The sequence below is a fragment of the Leucopleurus acutus genome (genome assembly GCF_964270905.1).
Source record: "Leucopleurus acutus genome assembly, chromosome: 10".
Classification (NCBI taxonomy): Eukaryota; Metazoa; Chordata; class Mammalia; order Artiodactyla; family Delphinidae; genus Leucopleurus; species Leucopleurus acutus.
In genome coordinates, this window is record NC_139153.1 from 48378163 (window position 1) to 48401850 (window position 23688).

The 23688-nt window shown below is 47.8% G+C and overlaps 2 protein-coding genes and 1 pseudogene across 3 annotated transcripts in view; all 3 read right to left on the reverse strand.

Moving 5' to 3' along the window:
- The window catches only part of SLC22A14 (solute carrier family 22 member 14), a gene marked incomplete at its 3' end in the record, with an annotated part of 28361 nt that extends 16826 nt beyond the window's left edge, over positions 1–11535 (reverse strand). Inside the window, exon 1 of the mRNA XM_082848392.1 lies at positions 11483–11535. The remainder of the gene's footprint in view (positions 1–11482) is intronic.
- LOC309967703 (deoxyuridine 5'-triphosphate nucleotidohydrolase-like) lies at positions 6056–6806 on the reverse strand (annotated as a pseudogene). The gene has a single exon. The product of its transcript is annotated as a deoxyuridine 5'-triphosphate nucleotidohydrolase-like (transcript).
- Positions 10714–21488, reverse strand: SLC22A13 (solute carrier family 22 member 13; the record flags this gene model as incomplete). The annotated part of the gene is given in 12 exon segments (XM_082848393.1): positions 10714–10947; positions 11552–11644; positions 11731–11851; positions 12018–12036; positions 12039–12159; positions 12163–12196; positions 12410–12568; positions 12815–12918; positions 19032–19048; positions 19051–19137; positions 19140–19406; positions 21428–21488. Coding segments are annotated over 12 exon segments (1317 nt in total).
- Between the last annotated feature and the right edge of the window lie 2200 nt (positions 21489–23688).

The following is a 23688-nucleotide window of genomic DNA, read 5'->3' on the forward strand; positions in this document are numbered from 1 at the left end:
CAATCTAAATGGTAAACATGTAAGCAAATCCAAATATTGATTGCATTAAATAATAAAAGCTCTGTTCAATTGTGGAGTTAAAAAAAAAGATAAAATGGTGGGCAGCAATAATGTATTTCAGGATGGAGATGATGAGAGCCGAAGTATCTTAAAATCTTTCTATTGTTCAAGGTGTAGGAGAAAGACACGAAGATTTCAAAGTTACTTTTATCATTTTTTTTTTTTTTTGGCCACACCACGCTGCCTGGCTTGCGGGATTTTAGTTCCCTGACCAAGGATCAAACCCATGCTCCCTGCAGTGGAAGCACAAAGTCTTAACCACTGGACCACCAGGGAAGTCCCTCAAAGTTACATTTGCATGATAAAATTTTAAGGATAACCACTACAATAATATAGCTAGAAAACAGTAGTGGAAAAAGGTAGGCTAAAGGGAAAAACAAAAACAAGACCTCAATTGAAAAAGGGAAGAAAAGAAAAAAGGAAACGTAGAAAAAGTGGATTTCAGTAATTGTGACTAGAAAAATGAATCAAAGTACATTGATTATCACTAGTTAAAAGAGATAGTTGGATTGAGCTTTTGAAAAGTCAAATTAATATGCTGTTTTTAAATAGGGCGGCCGGGACTTCCCTGGTGGTACAGTGGTTAAGACTCCGCACTCCCAATGCATGGGGCCCAGGTTCCATCCCTGGCCAGGGAACTAGAGCCTGCATGCTGCAACTAAAAAGCCCGCATGCCACAACTAAGACCTGGCACAGCCAAATAAATAAATAAATATTTAAAAATAAATAAACAGGGTGGCCAGTATTTCCCAGAACATACCCAGTTTATGTCTTTTATGCTTGTGTAATTATTCATAGCGCCCCCTTTCCCTCTCACAAGTGTTTTGATTTTGATGACAACTTGGTCACTCTGTAAGAAGGCACACTTAAAGCATAGGGACATGAAAAGGCTGAGAGTTAAAGGATGGAAAAAGTTATATTAGGCAAAGAGTAATCAAAAGAAATCTGATTTAGCTATACTATTACCAAAACAAAACAAAAACACATAAAGTATCATTAATAGAGAGATTCATTATCTAAAGACAAAACGTTCAGTACACCAAAAAATTAAATATATATGAACCTAATAAATGTCTTCAAATATATAAAATAATGAGTATGACTCATAGGAGAAGTTGATATCTCTAATACCATAATGAGAAATTTCAATGCACCTTTTCAAGGGGTCAAAATGTAAAACCTTAGCAAAGATAGATTATTTTAATAACACAATTAACAAGATTAAACTAATGACCATTTCTAAAATTCTGCATGTAACAACTAGAGAATACACATTTTTCTCAAGCTTACTCAGAGCATTTGCAAAACTTTATCATGCACTAGGCAATAAAGCAAGCCTCGACAGAAAATTTCTTTTCTTCTTTTTGGCCGCACTGCACGGCATATGGGATCTTAGTACTTCGACCAGGGATTGAACCCACACCCCGTGCATTGGAAGCAGGGAGTCTGAACCACTGCACCGCCAGGGAAGTTCTCATGACAAATTTCAAAGAATAGGCATCATATAGACCTGTCTTCTGACTACAATGAGATTAAATTAGAAGTCACTAACAGCTTAATAATTTAAAATTCCATATGTTTTTCATACATGTGTAAAATAGTTACATTCATTTATCACAGTCTGCATTCCACCCTGGGATCCCTCTATCTCTTAAATGATTTTTTTTAAATTTGTTCATGGTAAGGTCCACTCTATGGGCTGTAAAGTCCTGTGGGTTTTGACAAATGCGTGGAGTCATGTATCCACCATTAGAATATCAGACAGAAGTCTCACTGCCCTAAAAAATCTGTGCTCCACCTATTAAACCCTCCTCTCTCTTCTCAAAGCCCTGGCAACCACTGATCTTTTTACAGTATATCTTGCTTTTTCTGGAGTGTCATATACTTTTTTTTGCGGTACGCGGGCCTCTCACTGTTGTGGCCTCTCCCATTGCGGAGCACAGGCTCTGGATGTGCAGGCTCAGTGGCCACGGCTCACGGGCCCAGCCCTCTACGGCATGCGGGATCCTCCCGGACCGGGGCACAAACCCGTGTCCCCTGCATCGGCAGACAGACTCTCAACCACTGCGCCACCAGGGAAGCCCGGAGTGTCATATACCTTTAATCATACACTATATAGCCTTTTCAGACAGGCTTCTTTCACTCAGCAGTATGCACTTAAGGCCATTCATATCTTTTCATGGCCTAATAGCTTGTTTTTCAAAAATCACAGAATAATATTTTTCAATGTATCCATGTACTACAGTTTGTTTATCCATTCATCAATTATTGAAGGACATCCTGGTTGCTTCCAGTGTTCGGCAGCTGTGAATAAAGCTGCTATAAACATTTGCATGCAGGTTTTTTTGTGGATACAGTTTTCAAATCAGTTGGGTAACACCTAGGAACACGAATGTTGAGTCATATGGTAAAACTATGTTTAGCTTTGTAAGAAACTGGAAACTGTCTTCCAAAGTGGCTATACCATTTTGCACTCCCACCAGCAATGAATGGGAATTCTTGTTGTTCTGCATCCTTGCCAATTTATGATTTTAGCCATAATAATAGATGAGCTCTTTTATTTAGTTTTTCATTCTTTTAAGTTGCACTTTCCTAATGACAAATAATGTTGAGCATCTTTTCATATGCTTATTTGCTATCTGTATATCTTCTTTGGTGAGTTATCTCTTCAGATCTTCTGCCTGTTTTTTAAATTGGGATGTTTACCTTCTTATTGTTGAGTTTTGAGTTATTTGTATATTTTGTATACAAGTCTTTTATCAGCTATGTTTTGCAAATATTTTCTCCAGTCTCTGGCTTGCCCTTTTATTCTCTTAACAGCATCTTTTGCAGAGCAGAAGTCTTTTATTTTAGTAAAGTCCAATTTGGGACTTCCCTGGTGGTCCAGTGGTAAAGAATCCGCCTTACAATGCAGGGGACACGAGTTTGATCCCTGGTCAGGGGAACTAAGATCCCACATGCCTCGGGGCAACTAGGCCCGCGTGCCACAACTACTGAGCCTGCGTGCCGCAAACTACAGAGCCAACGCACGCTGGAGCCTGCGTGCCACAACTAGAGATAGAAAACCTGCACACCACGGCTAGAGAGAAGACTGTGCACCACAACAAAAAGCCCACGTGCCGCAACTAAGACCTGACGCAGACAAAAATAAACAAAATAAATAAATCCTTTAAAAAAAAGTCCAATTTATCAATTTTTTTCTTTCATAGATGTTGCTTTTGGTGTCATATCTAAAAATTCATTGCCAAACCCAAGGTCACTTAGATTTTCTCCTATGTTGTCTTCTAGAAGTTTTATATAGTTTTGTGTTTTACATTTAGGTCTATGATCCATTTTGAGTTAATTTTTATAAAGGGTGTAAGATCTGGGTTTACATTTTTTTTTACATTAAATTTTTGCATATGGTCAATCAATTATTCCAGTACCATTGTTGAAAAGACTATCCTTTCTCCATTGAATTGCCTTTGCTTCTTTGCAGTTGACTATATTTATGTGGGTCTATTGCTGAACTTTCTATTTTGTTCCATGGTTCTATGTGTCTATCCTTTTGCCAATATCACGCTATTTTGATTATGGAAGACTTTATAGGAAGTCTTAAAATCAGGTAGTGTGAAGCCTCCAACTTTGTTTTTCTTCACTACTGTGTTGGATATCCAGGTCTTCTGCATTTCCATTTGAACTTTAGAATAAGTTTGTTGATATTTGCAAAACAGCTTGCTGTGCTTCTGACTGAGATTATATTGAATCTATAGGTCAGTTTGGGAAGCGTTGACATCTTATCAACAATATTGAGTCTTTCAATCCATGAACATGGAATACACATATATTTTTTCTGAAGTTTATTAAGTTTTATAAATATATATTTTTAAGTTAATAAAACTTGCGACTATCTCAGAAGTCAAAGAAGAGATCATAATGAAAATTTAAAAATATTCATAAATGAGTGATAATATAAATGCTTATAAGTGAAAACTATAAAAACTTATACCACCCATATCAAACCTATGGGTGGTATAAAAAGTGGTACTCTGTGGGAAATTTATAGTGTTACCTGCTTTATAATAGAAAATCAGAAAGACTGAAAATTAATAAACTAAATGCCCATCATAGGAAGTGAAAAAAGAACAAAATAATATAAACCTAAATAAAGAGATTATAACGTTAAGACAGAAATAAAGGAAACAGGAAACAATAATAGCAAGATATGGAAACAACATTAAGTGTCTATCAACGGATGAATGAATAGAGAAAATGTGGTATATATTTATATATACAATGAAATACTATTTAGCCACAAGAAAAAACAGAAATCCTGCCATTTGTGACAACATGGATGGATCTTGGGAGCATTATGCTAGTGAACAGACAGAGAAGGACAAATACTGTATTGTATCACTTATATGTGGAATTTTTTTTTTAAGTCAAAACTAGTGGAAACAGAAAGTTTAAGTGGTTTCCAAGGGCTGCAGGTGGGGAGATAGGAAGAGGTTGGTAAAAGGGTAATTACTTTCAACTGTAAGAGGAATAAGGTCTGAGGATATAATGTAACAACATGGTAACTATAGTTGATAACACTATATTGTATAATTGAAATTTGCTAAGACAGTAGAACATAAGTTTCTCACACACACACACAAAAAAGATAAATATGTGAGGTGATAGATGTGTGAATTAACTAGATGAAGGGAGTCCTTTTGTAATATACATGTATATCAAAGAACCACAATGTACACTTTGAATATCTTACAATTTTGTATGTCAATTTTACATTTACCTTTGCTAAATTTTTTTAATGTTTCAAATGATCAATTTTATATTAGGTATATTTTACCACAATAAAAAATGTTTTAAAAATATGTGCAAGGGTATTCCCTGGAGGTCCAGTGGTTAGGGTTCGGCACTTTCACTGCTGTGGGCTGGGTTTCAATCCCTGGTCAGGGAACTAAGATCCCACAAGCCACGCAGCAGGGCAAAAAAAAAAAACAAAGTGCAAGACCTGTGTGTAAAATAATTATAAAACTTACAGAAATATGTTAAAACGAAAAATTAATGGAGAGATATCTAATAGTCATGAATAAAAGTTGTCAATTTTTCCCCAAGTTGATCTGTAGATTCAGTACAAATCCAGTCAAAATCCAAAAGGTATTTTTTTGTGAAATTTGTCAAGATAACTCTAAAATTACTATGGAAGAACAAAGGGCATGAATACCTAAGACAATTCTGAAGAATAATAAGGAGGAATGATTTGTCCTGCCAAACATCAGAATCTATTATAAAGTTATATTCATTAAAGACAAGGTGGTCTCAGTGCAGGAGTAGCTAAATAGCCCAGAAATAGATTTATGCAAACAATTTTTAAAAATATTTATTTTATTTTATTTATTTTGGCTGCACCGGGTCTTAGTTGCAGCACATGGGATCTTCGTTGTGGTATGCGGGATCTTCAGTTGCGGCATGCAGGCTTCTTAGTTGTGGCATGCGGACTCTTAGTTGCGGCACACATGAGGGGTCTAGTTCCCCGACCAGGGCTCAAACCCGGACCCCCTGCACTGGGAGCGTGAAGTCTTACCCACTGGACCACCAGGGAAGTCCCAAACAAATCTGGATATATGAGAGACAGACTTGCATGACAGGTCAGTAAATGGAAAAAAATTAACATTGGTTCCTGTCTCACACCATAAACAAAAATTTCAGCCCTATTAAGGACCTAAATTTAAAGAACAAAACTTTTATTAGAAAAAAAAATATATATATATATTTTCCCCCGACCAGGGATTGAACCCATGTCCCCTGCATTGGAAGGTGGATTCTTTACCACTGGACCACCAGGGAAGTCCCTGTCCCAGCCTTTTTTCAATTTTATATTTGTATCTCTTACATACTTTTTATTTTATGTACAGTAAAATACACCCTTTGTTGTGTACAGTTCTGTGGGTTTTGACAAAGGTATAGAATAGTATATCTAGCACCAAAATCATGATGTGGAGGGGTTCCATTACCCCTAAAATCCCCTTGTGTTTCTCCTCCTTCTACTCCACAATCTCTTGCAATCACTGTTTCTATAGTTTTGCCTTTTACAAAATGTCATTTAAATGGAATCAAACATTACTTAGCATCTAGGGTCTAGTTCCTTTTACTGGAATATATTTTTGACTTTATGTGAAAAATGATTTCTTTTTTCTTTTTTTTTTTTCACTTTAAGCAAAGTCTTTCTTTTCAAGGAACATTTTCTCATTCTCTGTTCTTGGCATACATTTTAAATTCTTACCAGTAGAACCAAAGCCTCCTGAAATCCTTACAGTGTCATCTAAAACTTGAACTTCCTCTATTCCTGGGTAAAAAAAATCTGTTCACAAATGAGCTGTGCAATTTTATCACACTTTTTACTTCAAACTTTGCCACAATTAAATAGTACAATACCAACATTTCCTCTACAATCTTCATCTATGACACCAGCTTCTACATCTATGAAATGTTTTGCAGCCAAGCTAGAACATGGAGCTACTCTCCCATAGCACCCAGAAGGAAGAGGTACCTGAATGTTGGTTTTCACAAGGGCTTTCTCCATAGGTGGTACTGTGCAATCACAGGCAGTGTACAGGTCAGAGCCTGCGGTGCATGTAGTCCCCTTGGTCTGGGAGGTGGTGTGCTCCGAGAGCTGGGCAAAGTGGAGCGGTATGCCGCCCTCCTCCGCAAGCTGGGCCACCTTGCTGGGGGAGACGACTTGTTTCCTGAGAGCAGGGCATGGCAGGGCAGAATGTGAGCACAAGAGGGAGCAGGGTGAACCAAAGAAGGATTTCTTAATCAGGACACAAAAGCTATGCTAGTCTATGCTAACCATAAAATAGGGCTTCCCTGGCAGCTCAGTGATTAAGAATCTGCCTGCCAATGCGAGGGACACGGGTTCGAGCCCTGGTCCGGGAAGATCCCACATGCCGCGGAGCAACTAAGCCCGTGCGCCACAACTACTGAGCCTGCGCTCTAGAGCCCAAGAGCCACAACTACTGAAGCCCGCATGCCACAACTACTGAAGCCTGCGCGCCTAGAGCCCGTGCTCCGCAACAAGAGAAGCCACTGCAATGAGAAGCCTGCGCACCACAACGAGGAGTAGCCCCCGCTCGCTGCAACTAGAGAAAGCCCGCGCACAGCAACGAAGACCCAGCACAGCCAAAAAATAAATAAACAAATGAACTAAAAAATTTTTTTTGATTATAAATTTGACTACTCAAAAATGAAAATCATAGAGTTAAAATAAACACAACTGGGAGAATATATTGAAAAACTTGTATTACTGGGGAGAAAAAGGATCAAGAATATGTAAAGAAGCCACAGATCAATAATAAAAAGACAATAGAAAAATGACAAAAGACATGAATGGGCATTGCAAGAAGAGGAAATTTAAACAAACATACGAAGAGATGTTCAACCTCTTTAATAATGAGGGAAATGCAAATCAAGACCATAATTTACACTCATTTGCTTAAGAAAACTTAAGAAATCTGACACTACCCAGTATCTATCTTTTACACATTTCTGACAGGATTATTCATAGTTCCACTTTGGAAAACAATTTGGCATTGTCTTATAGAGCTGAATATCCCCACACATTATGACCCAGCAATTCTACTCCCAGTTACATACTCTGGGCAAACATTTGTACATATGATCCAAGAAGAGTACCAAAACATTCACGACAACACACCTCAAATGTGAAGAAAAAAAAAAAAAAAAGAGCCCAAACGCTCCATCAGCAGAGGAATGGATAAACTGTGGTATATTTATCTAGTGGAATGCAATACAGCAATGAAAATGCATAAATTTCAGTTACATCTCTTAAGACTTGACCAGCCGTTGCTGGCTTTGAAGATACAAGGAACTGTGAGCTAAGGAATTGTGGGCAGCCCTTGGAAGCTGGAACAGGCAAGGAAATAAATTCCCCTACGACTGATTTTAGCTTAGTGAGACCCATTTTGGCCTTCTGACCTGCAGGACTATAAGGTAATAAATCTGTGTTGCTTAAAGCCGCTAAGTTTGTGACAATATATTACAACAGCAACAGAAAACTAGTACAGTGTGCATGTGTGTAAGTTTGGAGGGGGTGTCGCAGGATAGAAGAGACTTCCCAGGCAGAGAAGGAGAGAGAGAGGGAAGGAAGAAGGGAGGGAGGGAGAGAGGGAAGGAGGGAACCTTTGCTTTGCTCAGAGAGATTTGGCTTTTGGGCCTGGAGCCAGCTTCCCGGGCAGGGTCCCCTTCAGTGTCCCCCACAGCATCACCGGAATACCCACAGGGGCCTAACAGTCTGCAAGGCCCTGGAGCACTTGTTCCCAAAGGTCCCCTGCCAGGTGGACAGGCCCCAGGTAATTGGTTCTCAATGTAAAAAGTGGAAACTAAGGCCTGGGACAGGAAGGTATAACCAGGAGCAGCCCCCCTTCTGAGGGCAGGAAATGGCCAGATGCCACACCTGAGAACTCACGCTTCCCAGGAGGACAGCCCGCTCCTTCCACAGACTCCCCACAGCCGAACAGGCCCTGTCCACATCTGTGCTGAGAATGCGGCCGCACAGTTGCCAGGTGTCATCATAATTGCCACCCTCCACACCCTCCCAGTCCCTCCGCCCTGGAGACAGTACCACAAGCCAGGCCCAGCCAGACCCTTGGAAGCAGAACCCTTGGGTTCCACGGTGTCTGGGGAGCAGTGTCGCAATGGGGCGGGGAGGTCCTGGGGTGGGGTGGCATGGGGAGGAACAGCATTCCACTCCTGGGGCACAACTGGCCACAGGCTCTAGGAACTGAAGGCGCAAGGCAGGCTGGGAAAATCTCCACGTGAGCCAGCCCCATTTCTCCGTGCAGACTGTTCCCAGCACCTGGAGCACCCGCCTCCCCATCAGGGCTCCACCTCCACTGAGGGAAATCCTCCCATCCTTCCACACACAACTTGGCTGCCCCTGTCCCCATGCCTGAGGAGGAGGGATGGAGAGGAGAGTAAGAGGAGGAACAGGCTCTCCACTCAGCTGCTCCCAGATCCCACCCAGGGGAGGAGGGAGTGTAGACTTCTTGGTGGGAAGTTTGGGGAGCGGCAGTAGGATGGCTTTTCCTTTCTCTCAGAGGAGGAGGAGAAGCTATCTGGTAGGGGGTAGAAGGATGGGAGGCAGGCAGAGCAGAGTTTAGAAATAGCCACTGGTGAGAGTTGGAAAACGAGCTGACTTGAAAAGCTGGTAGGAATACGAGGTGCTGCTAAAGACCCAGTTGGTGCTGGTGACCATGGATTCATAGATCAGACTTGTCGGGAGTGTGACTCTTTCCAGCAGTGACCAGCAGGTGGGTTGCAGGAAGAGAGAAAGCAGACAGTCGGGCTCATGTGCTGCTATGGTCTTGCTAGCTGGATTCTTCTGTAAGAGACTACGTGGGGATCCCCATGGGGCGGGGCGGGGGGGCAGCCAAGAGGTGAAGAGGGGTCCCAAGGGGTCAGTTGCAGGCACATTGCTCATACTAAGGACCAACGCAGAGGTCCTGGGATGATCGCTGAGAACCCCCGAAAATTCTTGTGGAAAACCTACTTTTAGGAGCCTGCCAGGGCCACTGACTGATGATTAACCACTGCAAGCCCGGAAGAACTACCACCAGTGGCCACCAGGTAAGAAGACTTCTTCCCCTTTCCCTCACCCTGCATGGGCCCTGAAGGAGCCAGAGAAGCAGAGCATGAAAGGGAGGAGGGGCCCGGAGAGGAACAGGACCCACATCCTCCCTCTCCCCGCCACTGGTCCCTGAGTGCAGGACAGGGGAAGGAGAATCTTTGAAGAGAAGGCAAGACTGAAGCTTCGATTCTGACTGAATCAGTGCCCGCTCAGCTGGAGCAAATGCCCTGTGGGTCCCACCTTATCCAGACGGGCCTAGTCCAGCCATTGGAGGAACCACAACCTTCCCTTCATCCACAGCTTTTCCTTCACCTGCCTGGGTGAGTCCAGAACTTTTAAGTGTTTTTCTCTTCCTACTCTCACCTACTTGGAGAGGCCCTACCCAGCTGTTCTGTTTTTGGCTTGACTGTGTTTTCAGGGCAGGGGGACCCCAGATGGAGGGGATCTGAGAAGCCATAACCCCACAAGACTGTCAGAGAACAAGTTAAGCCCAAGACACGCCCAAGACTCTAACCCAGAACAGGGTATTGGACGTGGGGCTCTGGGGATGAGAAAGGTTTTGAAAGGAGGGAGGCCTGTCTCGGATGCTTCTGGGATGGGGCTGGGCAGTGGCTGGCTGGCTCTGGGGCCAGCTCATGGGGTGCTGCCTCCGTCAGCAAGACGGTCATGCTCACGGGTCCAGCTGTTCCCAGGGGAGTGTTCAGGCAGCTCTCTGCTGCTGCTGCTCTGGCTTCAGAGACACACTCAGAGGTACGTGCTGCTCTAAAGGCCACCCCTGGGCTAGAAGTACTTCCTGAGGCCTCGGAATCCTTTTCCGAGGGCACTGCGTTCAGAGGGCTGGAGGAAGCAGAAGGCTGTCATTGGCTGCTTAGGCACTGATCCCGTATTACAGTTCCTTGCCATCCCCTCCCCAAAGTAGGGGAATCATGAGGATGCCAGATGGGCCTCTCTGCAACAATGGACAAATGGTGAAGTAGAGCCCCTTCGGGGATGGGGTCACTGATACGAGGTCCTGGCTTTCAGAGAGACCAAGCACCTCGCTGTGGGCAGGACTCCTGCTCCAGGTCGTCCATGGCGTCCTTCGTGCTCCAGCCACGTGGCTCTGGCAGCAGGGCACAGAGTAAGCCAGCCCCGACGGGGAGGCTGCCGTAGATGAGCATAGGGAGGGCCGTGTGGTACTCACCCAGCAGGGTCACGAGTGGCGTGAGGATGTCCCCGATCCTCGAGAAAATGCCCACCAGCCCCATGCCCGTCTGCCCGCGCAAAGGTGAGTGCAAGCCGAGAAGACCCGGCCTCCGCTGGGCCACAGCTCATTTCCTTGGAAGCACCCCAGTGTCTCCTCTGGTCTCCAGGCCCGTGCAGTCCAGCCAGCCTTCCTGCCCCCTCCTCCTGCACTTCCCCGAGTCCTACTGTGTGGCGTGATGTTGCCACCTCCAGGCCTGCCTGCCTGCGGTACTCCTGCTCACCTGTCGAGTCTCAGATCAAAGGCTGCACCTCCTGACCACCTCCCATCCCCACTGGAGTCTTCCTTCTGAGCCATTCATCAAACTCGGGACTTACTCCATGTTCCAGTCCTGACAAGGCCAGGGTGTGGCCCCTCCTGTATCTGCCCTCCGCTGCTCTCCTCTGCTCTCCACTGACCCCATCCAGCCTTGGACCCCATCCAGCACTGCTGCCCCAGAGCCAGCTCTGTAAGCTCATTGGGGAACAGCAGTAAGGGCAGAGGAGGGATGGCCAAAATCAGGGTCTCAGGAGCAGAGGAACAGGAGTTGCACCTGCAGTCCTTACCTGATGACAGTGGGGAAGAGCTCAGCAGACTACACGTAGGAGATGGTAAATCCGGCCGCCATGGCAAACTTCCCCACCAGAGCCATCACAGTGCCTGGGGAGCTGCGGGTGTTGGAACAGATCCAGGGCATCCCCCGTGGGGCCGGTCTTCTCTGGGACCATCCGGGAGGGAGGTGCAGAGTGAGGGGCCAGGCAGGCCGGGCTGTGTGGTCAGATCAGGGCAGGGCTGGCCCAGCTACTGCAAGTACCTGGCTCAGGAGCTCGGAGAAGAGTTTTCGCTTGTTGACCGAGGCCACCCTCTGGATCGGTTGTTTAGCCTCCTCTACCCTCCCCCGGGTCAGGAGCCACCGTGCAGATTCCGGCAGAGCCCTGTAGGTCAGGCTGTAACCCTGGGGCCTGGACCTGGGCCTCCCCACTCCCCCAGGAGCCTCCGCGCTGTCCCAGTGCACACTGACCCCACAGGTTCGCTCTCCCAGACACCTCTCTGGACACATAGCCAACCAAGGGACAGCTTGCCTGGGAAGTATCTCCTCACCAGAAGTAAAGGAAGAGCGGAAGACAGGTGCAGCGCCAGCCATCTGGAAGAGCCTCCAGCTCTGGACGCCATGGGCGAGTCCTGCGAGGGCCATCTGCTCCACGGAGAAGGTGCACTGGGCCAGGACCACAGCCTGAGTTCTCTACCAGGGCCCCACCCACTCTGCAACCGTGAGAACACTGAGTCTGAGGCTGGCCCGGACCCTGCCCTCCCACGCCCTGCCATGGCTAGACGCCACCAGGTCAGGGGCTGTGGTCCTGGCCTGGTACAGGGAGTGCTGGCGCCGTCACGTTAGGTGCGGGGAGTTGAGTGGGCCCCACAGGCAGCGTGGGAGTGTGGCCACCCAGACCCCAAGGCCCCGCTCTGCGGCTCATGGCGCGGGACCCAGATACCCACGTAGGGTGACGCTGCTGAAGTTATATCCAACGACAGCCGTGGCCACAGCAAAGCGCAGGGCCATGTAGAGCTCAAAGCCAGGCACAAAGGCTGCGGCCATGCCAAGGATGGCGAAGAGTAGCAGCTGCACCAGGATAGTGGCCTCGCGGCCAATCCTGGGGTAAGAAAGGGGCAGGTTGAGGAGGGAGTCTGTCTGAGGGGAAGGAGGGAGACCCAGCCCCCAGCCCTGCCCTGGGTGCTCTGTCTGCGGGAGGGTGCAGGGCCCCACCTGGGAGCCCCATTGCGGGGAGACAGGGCCTTACCTGGAGACCAGCGAGAGGGGCACATGGTGGGGAGGAACTAGACCCTGGGCCAGGAACCCAAGAGCGTGCTGGGTTGGGGGAGCTGCTCAAGGTTCTTACCAGTCATAGAGGGGCCCGATGATGAGCGCCCCAGTGAGGAGCCTAGCCAGGTCCACCGACTGGGAGGTGTCCTTCGGATGCTTCCGACCACAGGCCAGGTTCAGCTGAGGCAGACACATGCAGATGTGAGTCTAGGGGCAGCGAGGGCGAGTCCTTTACCAGCCAGCCCGCCCACCACAAACCTCTCAGGACAGAAGTGGGGCAGGCAAGGCATCCCAGGGCGCCAGCGTGAACTCAGGGTGCACAACACGATACTTAGAAGTGTAAAGGGAAACACTGTGACCCTCAACATCTGCTTCATATCAAACTACCAGCTCCAGATGGTTCACGCAATTCTTTTCAGTGACATCATATCTGTGTGAAGTTGTGTTTTTGGAAGTTACTATGAAAAAAAGCAAGCACCACATGAAACTCAATGTGGATCAGAAAATGAGGGGGGCGGGGTTCAAGGATCAAGACGTTCTGCAGTTCCCAATACATCCTATTAGGAAGTAATTGCACGTTAGGATGAAATAAAAGTGTTTTCTTTTGATTCGTGTATATATTTTTTTAAACAGCTACTGAGTTATTAGTACATAAATCCTTCTTAAGTTGTTTGTTTTTGTTTTTTGTCATTGTTGTTTTGGGCTGCACTACGCGGCATGTGGGATCTCAGTGGGATCATGCGGGATCCCTTAGAGCAGGGATCGAACCCGTGCCCCCTGCAGTGGAAGCATGGAGTTTTAACCACTGGATCGTGAGGGAAGTCCCCCTTCTTAAATTGTTTGGAACAAATTACTTAATATGTGAAACTTTTAGGTATTTTTTTGGCCTGGAGATGCCATGTAAAATTATTGACCCACTAAGAATGTACAGTTTGGGAACCCTCTGACAGTCATTAACTGCTTCTTCCTGACAAATGGGGCCTCTTTCCCACAACCATGGCACCCCTGTGACCTGCTTGGGCCTTTCCAACTTTTCCCAACTGGCTGCAAAACCCCCCTGAAACTCCCATCATTCACAGGCAGTCAGAATCCTAAGGAGCCCTCACACACTCCTTGAGGAAAGAGATTAGGATGGAGGAATGTGCAGGCCTGCACACACGTGGACACACACACAGACACATACACACACGATGTGAGGGGGACAACCCACCTGGAGACCTACAGAGAGAACCTGACAGACTGGGAAACCAAGTGATGAAAATATGGGTGTCCATACACGTCTGTACACTTGTCTACTGCAATGTGCACATAACAATAAGTGCATGTGACTGATATCCCCCACCTCCATCTGTGGGCCCCGCAGTGAGTTTTATGCCCCTCTGCACATAGCTCAGCTTCATATGTTTATGAGGGTATCATGACACATGAGCTGTTCTCCAGAGCTCACAGAGGTAGCTTCACAACAATATTAATGCTTTTTTTAAAAAAAATAAATTTATTTATTTATTTAATTTTTGGCTGCGTTGGGTCTTTATTGCTGCACGTGGGCTTTCTCTAGTTGCAGCGAGCGGGAGCTACTCTTCGTTGTGGTGCATGGGCTTCTCGTTGCGGTGGCTTCTCTTGTGGAGCACAGGCTCTAGGCGCACAGGCTTCAGTAGTTCTGGCATGCGGGCTCAGTAGTTGTGGCGCACGGGCTTAGTTGCTCTGCGGCATGTGGGATCTTCCCAGACCATGGCTCGAACCCGTGTCTCCTTCATTGGCAGGCAGATTCTCAACCACTGCACCACCAGGGAAGCCCCTGTTAATGCTTTTTGAGCGCTTACTCTGGGTTGGATAATGTGCCAAATGTTTTACGTGCATTATCTCATTTAAAAAATTTTATTTATTTATTTATTTTGGCAGCGCCGGGTCTTAGCTGTGGCACACAGGATCTTCATTGCAGCATGCAGGATCTTTAGTTATGGCATGCTGACTTCTTAGTTGTGGCATGTGGACTCTTAGTTGTGGCATGCAGACTCTTAGTTACGGCATGCATGTGGGATCTAGTTCCCTGACCAGGGATTGAACCCGGGCCCCCTGCATTGGGAGTGTGGAGTCTTACCCACTCGACCAACAGGGAAGTCCCATCTCATATAATTCTGACAACGATACTTGACTTATTATTATATTCCCCCAGGGGTCCCCAATTCCTGGGCTGCGGACCGGTACCATTCTACAGCCTGTTAGGAACCAGGCTGCACAGCAAGAGGTGAGCGGCGGCGAGCAAGCGGAGCTTCATCTGCCACTCCCCATCACACCCCATCACTCCCCATCACTCGTGTACCGCCTGAATCATTCCCCCAACACCCACCGCCCTGTCTGTGGAAACACTGTCTTCCACGAAACCGGCCCCTGGTGCCAAAAAGGTAGGAGACTGCTTTATTCGTCTAAGGGAGAAGAGGTTAAGCAGCTAGTCCTGGCAGTGACTGAAACTGGATGGCAGTGAGTGAAACTGAGGGAAAGCTAAGGTAATGTTTCCTGAGTGAAGGGATGAGTGAATGAAGGAAGGAACTAATACCTTCAGTCAGATGAGTAGCCAATCTCCATTAGTTAACTAACCTTTAGCAGAAAATTAACCAACGCAGGAGACAGCATTTTGCTCCTAGTTCTGTCCTGAAGGACAACTGTTAATTTATTTTTTAAAATTAATTAATTTTATTTTTGGCTGCGTTGGGTCTTCATTGCTACCCTCAGGCTTTCTCTGGTTGTGGTGAGCAGGGGCTACTCTTCATTGCAGTGCGTGGGCTTCTCATTGCGGTGGCTTCTCTTGCTGTGGAGCACGGGCTCTAGGGCATGTGGGCTTCAGTAGTTGTGGCACGTGGGCTCAGTAGTTGTGGCTCACGGGCTCTAGAGTGCAGGCTCAGTAGTTGTGGCACACGGGCTTAGATGCTTCGCAGCATGTGGGGTCTTCCCGGGCCAGGGCTCGAACCCGTGTCCCCTGCATTGGCAGGTGGATTCTTAACCACTGCGCCACCAGGGAAGTCCAACAACTTAATTTTATAAGAACTTTAAATATATACCAAGTGATGAATGGATTGCCCCTGAGAATGAAGTGCAGCAGGACCAGGTACTTGAACTTGTTGTTCCACCCAGTTCTATCCTGTTTGCTTTTTGTCCAGCCACCACAGATTGCTTTGTAGTTAAACACTATTTAAAATAAATAATAATGAACAAAGGCCTGCTGCTGTCAGCCTCTGGAGTCAGAACTGAGTCACTCTGTGTGACTCTGAATCTGTTAGCTGATCTGCTGGTGTCTTGGTTTCCCACGTACAAAATGGGGATGAACTACATTCCATAGTATCGCCAGATAGGATTAAAGGAATTAACACATATAGCATGCTTAGCACAGTGGCTGTGCTACGTCAGCAAATGTTAGCTCAGCTGAGGCTGTACTGGCCCCTGTGCCATGAAGCACACAGCTGGTGACACAGGCATCTCAGACACAAGAGGCGGTCATACTCTAAAGGCATGAGTGCTGAGCCATGGGACTCCTCCAAGGCTGCCACCCTTGCTTAGTGGACACCTTTCACTACCTCCCTGTAGATGAGATATCCCCTATCTTATCAAATCCTCATTCTAACTCCATGAAGGCTTATCATTCCCTCTGTTTTGCAGCAAAGACAGAGGCTTGGAGAGGTGCCAAGACCTACCCAATTTCACATGCTGGTGTCATGTTGCAGATGGAACAGAGATGAAGAGGGCTCCAACTTGGGACACCAGTTGTCAACCTTCCCAGCCCTAATGCCTACAGTGGATGGTTCTGTCTGGGGCCTGCCATGGTGGCCCACAGCATCCCACCCCCATTTCCTGGAGCAAAACCCATCACATCTCCCTTCCACTGTTCCAAAACCATCAATGACTCCCTTTGGTCTCTAGGAGACAGCCCCAATTCCTCCGCACTGTATTTGAGACCCTTTAAGACTCTTGCCTTTTCTCAACCCCTTTTGTATGTCAGAATTGCTCACAGGGGCCAGGCATTTTCATGCTCCAGACCCTAGAAATGGCTATTCTCTCTGCTTCCCCTTCCCTCCCATTGCTTCCTTCTGTGGACGGATCACACTGTTGTTGCTATTCAATGATGGTCTAGTTGCCTCCCTATTCAGAGGTTCGTGTGGACAGGGCTGGGAGTCATTTTCTCTTTTACCAAGGATGGGCACCCAGGAAATGTTGGACAGGTAGGTTGAGAAGGAGAAATGTACTCTGTCCTTCATGAGCACACTGCCTATAAGGAAATATATTCTTTTCTTCTTAAATTCGGATTGTTTGTATTTCACTTTGCATATGAAGTTGCTGGTTATAATAAGGAAACTTGGGATGTCACCTCAGAGGAGTCCTCAGTCTGTAGCAGAACCCCTGCTTGTTGACTGGAAACCAAGGTGGATACCTCACACAAGGTAGCCCCAGAGTTTGGGGTTGTCACGTGGTTCAGGGCACAAAGTACCAAAAGTGTACATTGCCCTGAGAGTCGCAGTTCTTGGGAGGGTGGGTCCCTGGGAGCATGTCAGGTAAAGGCCGGAGGTCCAAGGTCCCACCCCAGGGTCAGCAAAGACTAAGTTGGTGACTGAGGATAAAGAGAGAGGCCCCCAATCCTTGAGAACGTCCCATTCATTCCCATAACCTGCCCAGCCCTATCCCAGGCACACCAAGTCCCTGCTGCTTCCCAGACACATCACCTGCTTCCTGTTGCCAGGCCTTCCTTTTGCTATTCTCTGTCTACAAAGGCCTTCCCCTCTTCTCCATCAATCTTATTCGGGTCCCTGGTGCCCAGCTCACATACCAACTCCTTCAGGGAGTTGCCTGCCCATTCCCTCCCCAGGAGGAAGCAAATTCTAGCCTTAGAGCCCATCTAGCCCTTTGTCCCTCTACAAGGAGCCCAGATGTTCTCAGAGAAGGTGAATAGGGTGCCGCTGTTCTCTGTTCCTTGCATAGTTAATACTCAGAAGCTGTTGGCTGAATGTAATTGCATGAACAGTCCAGCAAAGGCTGTGCACAAGACCTGGAGTTGGCTCCAAGCACTCCGGAAGTCTGCCTGGGTTGTAAGGATGGTGACATTTGGCCAGATGGGCAGAGAGTTTATGAGCACATGTAGAGGAAGACACCTCCACAACATCTAAGGACCGATGAAGACCAGACCTATCACGGGTGGGATACTGGGGAGATGATGGAGGGGGCACTGAGGGTCAGACCGGCCTAGGCTGGGCTAGATCCAGGGGCTGGCAGAGTTCAAAGGCGACCTACTCCCCCTGTGGGGTGGAATGAGGGGGAGGGTCAGGAAGAAGGCAGGAGGACACATCCTCAGGCTGCCACGGTTCTGGAGGCAGGTGTATAGTCACATATTAAGAGGTGCTCAAATTGCCCACCACAGAGGTTCAGGATTTGCCACCATTAAGGTGAGAGCTGCACAGATCCCCAACCCCTGCCCCTCAGGTTTCTGGACTATCTGTGCTCTTTCCCATGCCTGCAGGGAACTGGGCAACAGGTGCCCCGAATGAGAGAGTCCCAGCTCCACCATCAAGTCTTTACGTTGTCCTCGCCAAGTCATCTCCCCATTCTGTGCTCAACCCCACTGTCTGGGAAGCAGCCTTTCTTGCTCTGAGGTGGTTGGAGTGGGGAACTTTCTATTGATCTGCCAGGGTCCCTCCTACGAGAATGGAGTTAGCAGGAGCAATTGCCCAGTTATGTGCAGGACAAGTCCTAGAGTCCTGGGTGTCCTTCAGGATCTAAGAGGCAGGCAGGCAGGCAGGAGGAGATCTAGAGAGAGAGGCTGAAGGCAGGAAGCTCGAGGCAAGCAAGCAGGAAGGCAGACGAGTGGATGGGGAAGGGGTAGCATCAGAGGGTTAGTTAAATGCGAAGATAGGTAAGCAGGCAGACATGCAGAGGTGGACGGAAAGACAAAGGCAAATGGACAGGCAGATGGGAACATGGGGGAGAGAGAGAAAGAGAGGCATGAGGACAGGAGAACAGGAGAGACAAGAAGGAGGGCCACTGGGCAGACAGGCAGCGGGACAGATAAAAGCACAGGCAGAGATGAATGGACAGATGGACAGATACCCTGGACAAAGGAAATGGATGGAGAGGTAGATGAGCCAACAGGCAGAGGACAGAGAGCAAAACAGGCGGACCCACCGTCATTCAGGTGTGGGGTGCTGGGGCAGCCACAGAGGCCGCCACACCAGAGACTGAGGGCACGGGCTCGGGCAGACGAGCTGACCGACTCAAAAGAGGTGGAAAGATAGGCCAAAGGGCAGCCTTACCTCATTCTTTAGGGATAGGGGCCTCCTGCAGGATAGACCCAGCCCGCCTCGCAAGGCTGTGTCTCACTGAAGCTGTGGCTGAGGACGTCCTCCAGGCTGGCACCGTCGGGGGCGGCCGGAACGGGAGGCAGGGCTCAGGGCTGCCTGCCGCATCCACAGGCACGCTCAGCACCGCCTGCTCAGCAGCGCTCAGGGTCAGAGTCCGGTGCTTGACCCAGGCCACTGAACAGTGGTGGGCCTCATCCGGGACCATGAAGACCTGGGTGCAGAAGGCAGTCAGGAAGTTGGGGACACTCAGCAGTATCAGCAGCTGTACCTGGAAGCGACCAAAGCTGCCAATGTCAGCCGGGACCTGGGCAAAGGGAGCCACGGTCACTGCTTACCGCCTCCTTAGCTGGGGCCACCAGACAGCCCTGCAGCTCGCTCTGGGGCACGGGCTCCTCGGGGCAGTGGCGGTGCTGCGTTAATGTTTAAAACAGCCTTGCCTGGCCCCACCTGTCACACCTCAGCTCCCCAGCTCTGGTCTAGGAATGACAGAATATGATGAAAAGATAGTCCACTCTGACTTGGAGGATCCGAGGATGTTTTATGGACTGTGTGACAGGCACCACAAGAGGAACTTCTCAGGCCTGGCACACAGCAGTGAGCTTTAGCCAAAGGTTACATGGTATACAGGGACAGCACCCCCTCTAACTGCAACATCCTCTACAATTCACACCAGTGCAAACCCCTCCCATTATGATAGAGTCCAAATTCTGAGAGTAATTTCAGCGCTACAAGGCAGTTGCTACTACACTGCACCGCGGGGGATAAGTCAGTGGAGCAGCAAGGACCCAGCCTGCACATTAACTCGGCCAACAGCCCAACCTGGTCTCATGACCCTGAAGTTATTTTCTTCTGCAGGGTCTCTAGCATGTGGTGGTATGCAACAGCAGTCAATCCAAGGGTAGTATGAAGGTCAGGAGACCCACCAAGGGCATAAATGCCTTTCCCTTCAGCAGCAGAGCTAACCAGTGCATCTTGATCTCTATCTAATCAAGGAAGGAACCATTAACACCCTCCCAAGACAGAAACAGACGCAAAAGCTGCCCAAGGGTAGCCCAACCACCCTGAGCAACCTTGGTGAGCACAGAGGGACAAAGGACAAAGCCCGAGCCCCCGCTGGTCAGTCCTATGACTCTGCTGGAGTCAAGGTTGGGGTGGGGCACGGCATGGGGGCTGGCAGGTCAGGATTCTTACAGGACAGGAGGCTAACAGAAGGCAGGACCTCTGACAACAGGAACCTCCCAACGATGAAAGCCCCCATCCTTTTTCCCTGGGGGGAGTCTCACTGCAGGTAGACCCAGGGCTTGGAAGGCATCTAGTTCAATCATAGGAGGTGGGGAATGGTGGGATTCAATAGAGCATTAGGGAAAAATACACGCTTGGGTATCACATTCACATATTTGCTTGGTAAGCATCGGAAAGCCTTTTTGTGTTCTGATTTTGAAACACTTTGAGATACGAGATGGGCAGAGGAGCATGGGTGAAGGGAAGGCAAGGAGCAAGGTTGTGCAGGGCAGCTCCGGATACAGTGTGCCTACATCCGCGGCCTGTTAGTCAGCACGGAGGGAGGGTCCAGGTAGGGCAGACACTGGAAGGCAGAGGCAAGGGTCCACAACTCTGCCTAAGGAGAGGACATTCCTCTCTGCCCCCTCCCAAACTCCCCACCAAGCTCCCCACTGTCCCCAGCCCCACCTCGTCTTCCTCACCCACCTCGCTTGCGTGTTCCTGTCCTCAGCATAGCCTTCACTGAATTGCCAAGAAAGCAGACGCTACTAGTTGCTGCTGCTCACTTTGGTGTTCACATTATGGGGAAAACTGAGGTGGAGACAGGAGCCTGGGCTCAGTCCTCATCATCTTTTCACTCTGATCAGGGTAAGGATTTCAGCTCTAAGGCTCCAAGGGGACTGGAGGTAGGAGGCAGGAAGCTTGGTCTCCACCACTGACTCACTGTGATCCGCAGTCCGCTCCTTCTGTCCCTCTGGCCTCTATTTCTGCATCTGTGTATAAGGAAAACTTGAACTAGATGCTCTCTAAGGATCCTTCCATTTCTTGGTGTAGGATTCTAAAACACAGATAGATAAATGATGAGGAGATGCTGATAGAAGAGTGAGACTCAACCAAAGACCTTCCATAGTTGTAACTATGATCCCCAAATGCCACTGGCTTCACTGCACTCCCAACTGCCCCAATCTTAATTTCTTGATTAACTTATCTGTTCTCCTAACCCTCCCCCCGACCCCACCAGTCTGCCAAAGGCTCCCCATGATGCTTCAAAGCCTAAAACTGGCTCCCTTCTTTGAGGGAGTCCTCCCAGGAATACTGTAACCCCGGGGACCTGTGGTCTCACTGACCTGGGAGGATGAGCTCAAAGGAGCATATGTGCTGCTCTCTGGCGTCCCCGAGCAGTCTCATCACATCCAGTGTCCTCTAGGAGACTGCAGGGTAGGACGGGGCTGCCTCTGGCCCTTTAGGGAGAGCCTACAGCCTGTCTCTCTCCTCTTCCCCTCCTTGTACCTGCCTTCAGTAAAGGGCAAAACTAAGACCAAAGAGAGGTGTTACAAGAGTGTTCTAACCACTGGAGCTAAATTGAATGGACACACATCCCTGGCAATCAACTGTCCACAGGGTAGAGGGTGGTGTTTGTGTGTATGGTGGGGGGAGGGGAAGGTACTCCCCAAACATCACCTACAGGGATGCACTGGATGGTGTCTCAAATCTCTTCCAAATTTGAGAACTACTCTAGTAGATAAAAACAGGGGATAGGCATTCTGGTTTCTGGTCCAGGATGTAAACAGCTTGGAAATTGCCACTGTGTTCTAGCAGGTAAAAAGCTGAACAAACTGAAGAATCAACAACTCTTCTGTCAGAGAAGTGAGGTCACAGGGCAAACTGCTATCGCTTGAATTGGAGCTAGACAGGTAAATACAGAGAACTATAACTTCTTGGAGCAGAAATCCACAAACTCAAACTTCCATAGGAACCAGTATCACAGTGGGAAAATCCGATTGTAATTGACAGACTGCTTGGGGGCTCAGGGTAGATAAGGTGAGAACAGCCAACACAGTGCTGGAGAAGAACAGAGGTGCAGGACTGAGAATACCTGACTTCAACCTTGACTATAGAGTACTCAAGGCTGTGTGGTACTGGCAAAAGATTACACACATAAATCAATGGAACAGAATAGAGAGCCCAGAAAGAAACTCACAGATTCAACTGATCAAAGAGCAATACAATACAACAAATGGTGCTGGAACAACTAGACATAATAAAGTGAATTTTTTTGTTTCCTAGCGCATATAAAAGTTATATTTAGGGACTTCCCTGGTGGCTCAGTGGTTAAGAATCCGCCTGCCAATGCAGGGGACATGTGTTCGAGCCCTGGTCAGAAGATCCCACATGCCGCGGAGCAACTAAGCCTGTGTGCCACAACTACTGAGCCCGCGCTCTAGAGCCCGCAAGCCACAACTACTGAGCCCGTGTGCCACAACTATTGAAGCCTGCGCGCCTAGAGCCGGTGCTCTGCAACAGGAAAAGCCACCGCAATGAGAAGCCAATGCACGGCAACGAACAGTGGCCCCTGCTTGCTGCAACCAGAGGAAGCCCGCGCGCAGCAACGAAGACCCAACGCAGCCAAAATATAAATAAATAAAAATTTTAAAAAGTTATGTTTATACTGTAGTCTCCTAAGTGTGCAATAGTATTCTAAGAAAACAATTACATACCTTAATTTAAATTACATACCTTAATTTAAATTACCTTAATTAAATTACATACCTTAATTTTAAAATACTTTATTGCTAAAATATGCTAACCATCATCTGACAACAAAGGGTTGCCACAAACCTTCAATTTGAAAAAAAAAATGCAACAGTTGTGAAGCAGAAATAAAGCAAACTGCAATAAAACGAAGTCTGCCTGTATACAAAGAACACTTAAAACTCAACAATAAGAGAACAACCTGATTAAAAGTGGGCCAAAGACCTAAACAGACACCTCGCCAAAGTATATATACAGATGGCAAAGAAGCATGTGAAAAGATGCTCAACACGCTGTGATCAGGGAATTACAAATTAAAATAAGATACCACTACACGGGCTTCCCTGGTGGCGCAGTGGTTGAGAGTCCGCCTGCCGATGCAGGGGACACGGGTTCGTGCCCCGGTCCGGGAGGATCCCACATGCCGTGGAGCGGCTGGGCCCGTGAGCCATGGCCGCTGAGCCTGTGCGTCCGGAGCCTGTGCTCTGCAACGGGAGAGGCCACAACAGTGAGAGGCCCGCGTAATGCAAAAAAAAAAAAAAAAAAAAAAGATACCACTACACACCTAGTAGAATGGCCCAAATCTAAAACAGTGACAACGCCAAGTGCCAGCGAACACGTGGAGCAACAGGGACTCTCATTCACTGCTGGGAATGCAAACGGCACAGCCACTCTGGAAGACAGTAGGTGGTTTCCTAAAAAACTAGACCTACTTTTACCATACAATCTGCCATTGGGCTCCCTGGTAATTTACCCAAAGGAGTTGAAACATACCCACATAAAAACCTGCACACAGATATATATATAGCAGCTTTATTCATAACTGTCAAAACTTGGACACAGCCAGTAAGTGAAT